At 34.0% G+C, this 9,357-nt stretch overlaps 1 protein-coding gene across 1 annotated transcript; it reads right to left on the reverse strand.

Moving 5' to 3' along the window:
- Nucleotides 1-1,074: 1,074 nt before the first annotated feature.
- Nucleotides 1,075-6,226, reverse strand: LOC145124598 (G-type lectin S-receptor-like serine/threonine-protein kinase At4g27290). Its single transcript, XM_079060011.1, has 7 exons — nt 4,913-6,226; nt 4,711-4,830; nt 3,686-3,843; nt 2,851-3,058; nt 2,522-2,759; nt 2,275-2,425; nt 1,075-2,195 (listed from the first exon to the last, which is right to left on the reverse strand). Exons 1-7 carry the CDS (start codon nt 6,180-6,182, stop codon nt 1,887-1,889), a joined length of 2,454 nt encoding a protein of 817 aa, XP_078916137.1. The 5' UTR covers nt 6,183-6,226; the 3' UTR covers nt 1,075-1,886.
- Nucleotides 6,227-9,357: the final 3,131 nt, after the last annotated feature.

The following is a 9,357-nucleotide window of genomic DNA, read 5'->3' on the forward strand; positions in this document are numbered from 1 at the left end:
GGTCATGTACTGAAAAAAGGTATGTATCAATGAAGTAAAAATATAAGACAATGTCATCTACATATTTTCTACTTGGAGGCTTGGTGAACAATCCACTATAATGTATCTTAAACGTGAAGTAGTTAGGAAATCCTACTGCAATCGCATATAAGAAAGGGTAAACAGATTGTGAGTCTTTGATGAACACATTATAAGGAAAAAATAGCTTGTTTGATGTAAAAGTGTATTGTATTCAGCTTCCAAGTCAATCTTTTTTTTTTTGCTATTTTCACTGACATTTCAAACACAGAGGACCATTTTCCTTTGTTTGATTGAAACCCTAAAAAGCTTAAAGTTGCTCTATTAATCGGAAGTTGGGAGGATGAAGGAAAAATGGATTTCTTGGGAGAGGGACAGGGTTGATAGGACAGAGAGGAAGAAGTGAGTATGTGGGGCAAAATGATCAACAGCATTACATGAGGGGAGCTTAAGTGAAATGACGAAAGTACCCTCACATGTTCTGCATGTGAGGGCAGTTAACGCCTCCGATTTGACCGAGTGACCCAAAGGACCATCCATTAAAAGTTTTTAAACCGCAGGGATCATCCTTAAAGATAAAATAAATAAATAAATAAATAAATAAGGACCGAACTCGGTTTTTTGGGGAACCATAGGGACCATTTATGAAGATTTCCCTGAATTATATTATTGGTTTTATTTAATATCAAAGATTAAAGATAGATAATCTTAAACTAATTAGTTAATATTTTATTAGAAAAAAAGTATAATGTTAACTATGGAGAATGTTTGTGACAATAAATTTTTTGTTATTTGAAACCTTATATAACAAAAGTAATAATTGTTTGAAAAATTAACCATTAAATAGAGACGCCTTAGGAGTAGAACGTGCTCAATCCGCCGACACATCAGTTTCATATCAGCTCGTTCGTCTCTTCTTTCTCCATCTTTTTCCAACTTACAACACATGGAAACGGTATATTTCCCAACTCATTCAATTAAAAAACTCATTCAATTAAAAATATACAAAACAACATATGGTATAAGCATTTATGCATGAACAAGTACCTAAAACATGAAAGAGTAGAGAGTGAATCTAGAAAGAGGAAGACATTAACGGGTTATGTAACCCGCAATTGAGGCCAAAAGCTCAACCTGTTGATGCTCAGTATAATCCTCTCCACGGTACCACCGGTACCGCCACCCCATTTCTCTCTACACCGTCCACCGTTAGAAGAAGAAAATAAGTTTCGCCGTGCTCTAATAAGTGTACCTCACACCACCTTTTCACAATTAACTACATACTTTCAACAAGTTGTGATTTTTTTTATTGTGCAACCATAACCTTTCCCATTTCATCCCACTACTTTCCCAAAACTCCCTATCCCGGCCCCAAAACTCATGCTACTTACTTTAACAAGAGAAGCTTCATTGCACGACACCATTCCCTTTAGTCTTAAGTGCATTAGAAACCCTAGGTACGATATTTGGTGTCTCCTCAAATTCATTAAACATTTACTTACTATTCATGGTCTTACTTGAGATCATGAATTCATGACAACATTTCGTCCTGAGATCACGTATCATCAACTGCGGACATGTAAGAACATTGAAAATTGGTTGTAATAATTTTATTTTCAAGGATGCTTGTTACATTGCTGAAATACCAATCTTCCGAACTCCGAATCTGTGTTAATCGCTAAACCACCACCTGTTTTGCCGATGAATTTCAATGAACAAAAGCATCATCTTATATACACTCATCGTCGATGGAATTTCTAGCTGTTCTTTACAAAATATTATTTTAAAACAATTGTAACAAGTCTAATTGCGTAGCTTGTTTGTGTAAAACTTAGATAGATATACATAGAAATCACTTATACCAATTTCTATCTAGGTTGAAGATATGTAACTGATAAGTGATTTGATGAACTCCATTCAGGATTACTAGATGAACAATCTGCTTCTTGTGGTCTTCTTCTTTCTGTATAAAAACCCGGTTGTTTAGGTTCAGGCAACGGAATTTGACTACCTAACATAACAACCACCAAAGGCATATCTGGTCTATCTTCAGGATACTTTTGCACACATAGTAAACCAATATGAATTGCTCTGTTCACTTGTGTGTGTACATATGAACCCTTAATAGTGTCATCCATCAGTTCCAATTGCTTCCCATTTTTATACAGCCTCCATGCCTGACCAAAATATGTCATGTTAATACATAAAAAAAATGAAATATTTTAACACTTTCAGGTGTTGAAAATTGAAACTTACATGTCCTAGAAGATTAAGATCATGATTTGCATGACGAAATCCTCGGTTTTTCTTTCCATTTATTATCTCTAACACCAATACACCAAAGCTGAAGACATCAGATTTAGTGGAGTAAATCCCATCAATGGTGTACTCAGGTGCCATGTAGCCACTACAAGAAATAAAATGTACAAAAATAAATTAGTTTTTAATTAGGTGTAATTAAAGATTAAAGATTAAGGTTTATCGGTTTTATATAAGTTCTTACTATGTTCCCATTACTCTTCTTGTATTTGCTTCTGTTTTACTTCCTTCCATACTTCTTGCCAAACCAAAGTCTGAAATTCTTGGATTCATATCTTTATCTAATAATATGTTGCTAGCTTTTAAATCCCTATGAATAATTCTTAATCTGGAATCTTGATGAAGATACAAAAGACCCCTTGCAATTCCAGTTATAATAGTGTAGCGTTTTGACCAATCCAATGCCTTTCTTTTTCTTTCATCTGCTCAAATATTATCAGCCATATTAATACATATATAGTGACGTTAATAGATAATGTAAAGAATAGTGGTGAAGATTAAAGAGAAACACACCAAAAATAAAAGAATTCAAGCTTTTATTGGGCATGTATTCATAGATCAACATCCTTTCATCTTCTTCAATGCAACATCCTAAAAGCCTCACAAGGTTTCGGTGTTGAAGTTTAGCAATACATTTAACTTCATTCTGAAACTCATCTAGTCCTTGTTTTGATTTTCTTGAGTGTCTCTTTACAGCAATTTCTATCCCTTCCAATGTTCCCTGTAAATCATGAGAATTTTTATATAGTAATTCTAAAGAGATTTTTTAGAAATCAAATCATTTATAAACTGTGGATTTGGTAGAGTTTTATAACGAGTAAGCAGGGCCATTCCAAACATATTTTGGGCCCAGGGCGAGAGCAAAAAATGGGCCCTTAAAATACACAAAATTTCATCAAATTTTTTATAATAATTCAATAATTGTAAGAAAATTATTTGTACTATCTTCTAAATATAACAATTTCCATAAAAAATTTGGACCCCTTTAAAAGATGGGCCCTGGACGGTCGCCCCTATCGCCCACCCTCTGGGACGGGCCTGCAAGTAAGGAGTTGTTTCTTTTTAACTTAATGGGCTTAATAAGTTAAGCACTTGTAGACATTAACCGTTTACCTATTTCTTTTTTTTTTCCCCTCCCAACTACTTCCATGTTAAAAATGATGAATATTGTTAAAAAAAAATTGAATATAAGAGTAAAATGGTCATTAGTCAGTTTCAGATCGACTAGCACATCCAGCTTACTCTATCGACAGCCCAACCAGATGAAGGATCAAGGAAATCGGGATCAGCTGCCTTTACTTTATTTAAGGGGGTTAGACAGTTTATTTAATTTAGAAAAGAAACAGACCTTGTAGACAGGCCCATAACCACCTTCTCCAAGCTTACACTCGTCTGAAAAGTTGTTTGTTGCATTGGCTATTGTGTTGAAGCCAAACACCGGCAATTCCCAATCTTCCCTCTCATTATCATTAGCAAAGTTGATTTCACGAACAAGATTAGTTAAACCTGTAGATATAAATTATTATAATTTTTACTGAGAAAAAAAAATAAAGGTTTTGAATAGGGTTAATGTCATTAAATAGTTACCAAGTTTTATTTTTGTTTCATTTGTGTAAAAAATGGTCAAATATAACTTGTTTGCAAGTTTGACTATAGACTTGAGACGTGTCAACAAATTTGAAATGATTTCATTAAATAGTACTAGTAACTAATTTTCAGTTTTGTTCCACCTAGGCACCTCTATTTTTTTAAGGTTTAACTACAAATGTTTATTTTTTGTTCAATTGTTATAAAATAATAAAATAATCTTAGGGGTGTTTGGATAGGAAAAAAAGAGATGTTTATTGCTTATTCCCACAATAAGCTAACTTTGAGTGTTTGGATAAAATCCAGCTTATTAAGCTAAATAAGCTAATTTTAATAAACATCTCTTCTCATGCTTATTGCTTATTCTCACCACAAATAAGCTAATAAGCAATAAGCTAATCCAAACACCCCCACATTGTCAAAATTGTGTACCGCTATATAATCAATAAAATGGGTTTTTCTTTTTTTTTTCTTTTTTTTTTTTTTGAATATATCCAACATGGTAGACGTTAGATAGAGAGCATTATGAAAAATTCCACCACCATATAAAAACATAAACAATAATGATTTTTATTATTATCAAATGTTCATCTATTTTCAACCATACACTCTAGCATTCCCATAATGGGTTGATTATTAAACTTCAACACATCTCTACTGTTACAAAAAAACTTTTCTCAATATATTTACATTTTTCTACTCTTTTATATTTATACTTTTATAAAACAAAAAAATAAATTTAATCATAAAAAATAGAAGTTTATAGTAAACCTCTAAAGGCATTACCTTTCTTCTTCTGCCTCCTCTTGTAGAAAACAAACAGGCAGAATCCCAGTATCACAGCAAATCCCACGAGCACCGGAATCACTATAATCCTCACTTTCCTCTTCGCTTCAGCATTCCTATCTGTCACATAATCAAAACTTCAATATTAAAAATATTAAAACTCAACCAAAAAAAAAAATCAAATTCCAAATTCCAATCTTACGTAATTCCGAAGCAGCCATTCTCACAAAAACATCTTGCCCATTTTCACCATAAACCCTAATATCCATCAACTTATCCACCCAAATCAAACACCCACTTCCTGTTCTAACATCGATGCTCGAATACGCTGTACAATTACAATCCCTCAAACAAATCCTCTCACATTCTTCAATTCCCATACTCACATTATACCGAGTTTTTCTCGTATCCGGCAACTTCACTCCGGTCATCTTCACAAACCCATCGCCGCCGTCGGCACAGCCCAGCTCAGCTTTCCTCACACACCCATTGGACCAATCTGCCCTTTGCCATTCATCCGGGAACCTCGGCACAAACCCTCGCATACACCCACAAGCTTGATTCTCACGAATGTTGCAAACACCATAAGGACCACATAATCCATATCGATCACAATTATCCATTTGTGCAGTCAAATAAAGATCCCATACTTGCCTTCTTTCGATCCATATGAGTCGCTGAATTGCACCATTCGGATTCAAAATCATTCGGGAAATTGTGAAATTGTTCACAAGCTCGTATTTGTAATAAAGTTCCCTTGAATTCAGCTCGAATCCGAATGTGTAGATATCATTCTGTTGCAAATTTGGCATCCCGCTGAATCGTAATCCGTTCCATGGACCAGAATTGAATCTCACTTCTGAACCTGCTCTTAAAAGAATCTGCGGGTACCCTTCGGGATCGAACCCGTTCGTGTATTCACCTACTGAAGGATCGGTTTCGGTTTTCCATGCTACGAGGTTCTTGTTTATCCCTCTTACAAAATCAATCCCGAATTTCATACTTGGAAGAAACGTATTGCCGGGATAATCGAAGCTTTGCCATATGTAACTATCCGGATTTGTATCGCCGGAGTTTCTTATCATAAGGTTTCCGGTGTCGAGAAGTTTTGCTACCGGATTATTTCCGGTTTCCGACGAGTTTGACGACCAGATTACGTTTTTTGTGCGATTAAGGAGTGTGAGAGTTCCGTTATCGTTGAGTAACAATACGCCGGAGGTGTCGTTGAGTGGGGTTTCTCGATTGGCTACCCATACGACTGTCATAAGGCTTATTTTGTTGTACCATATTCCGAAATATCGATTTGTTGAAGTGTTTGTGGGACTGAAAAATCCCATTCTGAAGGTTTCCTCGTCGGAGATGATGGTTTGGCCGTCGGTGAGGTTGCGGTTGGCGGTGATAGTGCTTGATGATGAGGCGACGAAGAGAGTTGAAACGGTGGCGATAAACAGAAAGAAGGAAAAGACTGCCATATTGATAGGTGGGTTATGATGATTCGTTTTTGACAATCACAAATACTTGGTTTTGTAGTTTGAAATTTTGAATAGTTGACTTTATAGGATGTGGATTACCATAAATACCCCTCGAGACTAAGTTCATTTTTAAAATTAGCTTTTGCGTTTTTATTTGAAGGACAGTGTACATATATAGGGTCAAAATAGACTTTTAAACATCCTCAGATCTTCTGGTTTTGGAGGCAAAGCCAACCCTAGCCAACTAGTTTTAACTTGAATTAGACTCCATAGGTTATACAATTTTTAAGTTACGACAATAAAACGATGATGGAACATGGCTGAGTTAGTGAGTTGTGATATACAAAATTGAGAATAGGAATTGAATAACGTGTCTGATTATAATTAAATATGTGTTTAATGTTATGATTAAATCCTATAAACCTTGTTAAAATGGTAACGGAGTTGAGTATCAGTTTATATGCAACACCTAAAAATTTGGTGATTTTTTTTTGGGGGTCTGCCCCTAAAGTGATGATTAATATTAGGTATTTAATAGGTTGTGGGCTTTAAAAGTACAGTTTTATATGTATTTATCGATGATGTGTGATGTGTTAATGACTTAGGTGTTATTTGTTTTTTTAACCAAAAATTTATAAAGTCTGCGGGCCACCTCTGCAGTAGAAGAGGTGGACCAAACGGCTGCAGACTGTAATAAGAAGCGTGTTTCTTTTTTTAACATCTGCATACTGCTGCAGATATTAATAAATTAATATAAACTGATTTTATAATCCGAATATAGTTTTTTAATACCGAAAATTTAATAATGTATGACATTTCGGCAATAATTTATGATATTTCAGCAAAAAATAATGATATTTTAACAAAAAAATAAAGATATTTTAGCATAAAATAATGATATTTCATCAACAAATTATTATAATTCAATATAAAAAAAAAAGAAAAAAAAATTCAACAAGAATAAACAAAAAAAAATGTGAAATAAGATTTCAATAATATATAATCAAATATTTTATCAAGAAAAAAAGAAGAAGAAGAGGTTGGAAGAGGTAGGAAGAGGCAAAACAAGTGTTGCATCAAGAAGAGCACGCACAAAGGTTTTTTAATCCGAAGACTTCTGAAAAACAAACAGCTGCGAGATGAAAAGTGTTGCGCGTGTGCTGCTCCGCACAGCAATAAGAAGTCTGAAGAAGTTTTTTCCAAAAAACAAACAGCACCTTAGCATGTTCATTGAACTCTACGTTCTATCGAGTTTAATAGATTATAAATGTCCTAAGTGGCTATATAAGTATATGCTAATAAGTAATAAGTAAAATATAAAATAAGTGTAAGCAAGAAAATACCATATTATTTCTTGGAATTTATAAACAATGGGGATGTTTGTCATGATTTGAAAAATGTTGGTTAAAAAATAGTATATGTTTGGTTATGTAATAATTCAGTCTCCTAGTTTCATATTATAGGTGGATGAGAGAATGATCGTAAAAATTGGAGTTTTGTGAATAATGAACATACAGAAGTGGAGTGTAGTAAACCCACGTCTCATTGTCTCATTTTTTTTTTTTTAATCTTGACGCGTTCTTAAAGGCCAAAAAATGAAAAAGGTTTACAAATATGAACATGAGAATTTAAAAGTGAGGCTTTGAATAATTCAAACCAATTTCAACCATTGAGCTTTTCTCATCGATTTAAATCCATTTGACTTTTCAGAGTAACGTTCCACGGTTTGACTCTCCATATCAAACCAATACAATACTATATCTGTAAAGATTTTCATATCGATTTTGCATTTTAAATCAAAATTTTGTCCTTGAAAGTCTATTATGGTGTCTCTCTTTTTCATATGTAACATAGTTTATGGGATTAAATTCATTATGTAAGAAAAAGCATTTTAAACTAATACGTAATAACATTTTACCTCAAACCAGAACATTGTACTCTTAAGTCTAGGGCATTTTGGTCTTTTCGTGAGCAGTGGATGACTTATGGTGAAGGGCACTAGACTGCTCTTTGGCATTTGTGGTTATGAGATTATGACCGACTTTTTTTGCATGTGACTATATATCGACTTGAATTTTTAAATAGACTTTTGATGACGACATATGTATACATGCAAGATGTTATGTAGTTTTCAACTTAATAACGCAACTTCAATACGTGTACATGAAATCATGCATAGCTTGATATAAATTTTTTGTATCATTTTGTATTTGTAGAAAAAAAAAAACTTAAAGTTTGTTATATCAATGCATCTATTAAAATAATCACTATGATATACCATAATTTGAAATTATGAAAGAAAATTGTATTGAAAAAATAGTGTGATGCTTGGTGGTGTTTCGGACTAGGGTATTCAGGGACGGACGCAAGATTTGGTAGTAGGTGTTGCCGGTCCGTAGTAGGTGTTGCCAGTAAGTAGAAAAAAGAAAAAAAAAACAAAAAATATCAAAAAATTTACACTGTGTACAGAAAAAGCAAGGGTTGCCGGTGCTACTGCGGGCACCCAAATAGAACCGTCCCTGAGGGTATGTTCGGTATCGAGTTTTATAAGCATTTTGATTTTTAATTTTTATATAAATAAAAAACCCGAATTAGAGAGAGAAAAAGTATGTAGAGTAATACGACATTTTAACTTTTATTTTAAACAAAAAAAACTTTTAATCCAAAGTTTTTTTGAGCTTTTAACTTTTATTAACTTTTAGTTTTTGATTTTATATAACCCTAGCATCACGGCTGTTTTTAACAAGTTCATTCTTGATGTTGGCTTAATCGACTTAAACATAGGGGGAAGGAGATTCACATATTTCTGTGATGATGGATGTAAATTGAGCAAACTGGATCGCTTTCTTGTGTGCCCTAGATTCTTGGCTGCCTTTCCCTGCGTTGCGGCTATCGCTCTTCCAAGGGAGCACTCAGATCACTGCCCAGTTCTTCTTCGAATCGTGGTTATTCAGAGACGGTTTTGATCAGCTAGTTAAAGATGCATGGGATAAGTTCAATGGGGGAGGTGCTCCTGATCGATATCTTTCTGATAAGCTTAGATTTGTGAAAAGCTGTATCAAGAATTGGAGACGAGTTGAGTATGAGAAAGAAAATAAGTCTCTTTTTGACTTGAGAGCTAGAGTTGATCAGTTGGAGCTTAAGGCTGAATGTAGACTCCTCTCAGATTTGGAAA

The sequence above is a fragment of the Lactuca virosa genome, chromosome 7 (genome assembly GCF_052849685.1).
Source record: "Lactuca virosa cultivar CGN04683 chromosome 7, Lactuca_virosa_CGN04683_v6, whole genome shotgun sequence".
Taxonomy (NCBI): domain Eukaryota; kingdom Viridiplantae; phylum Streptophyta; class Magnoliopsida; order Asterales; family Asteraceae; genus Lactuca; species Lactuca virosa.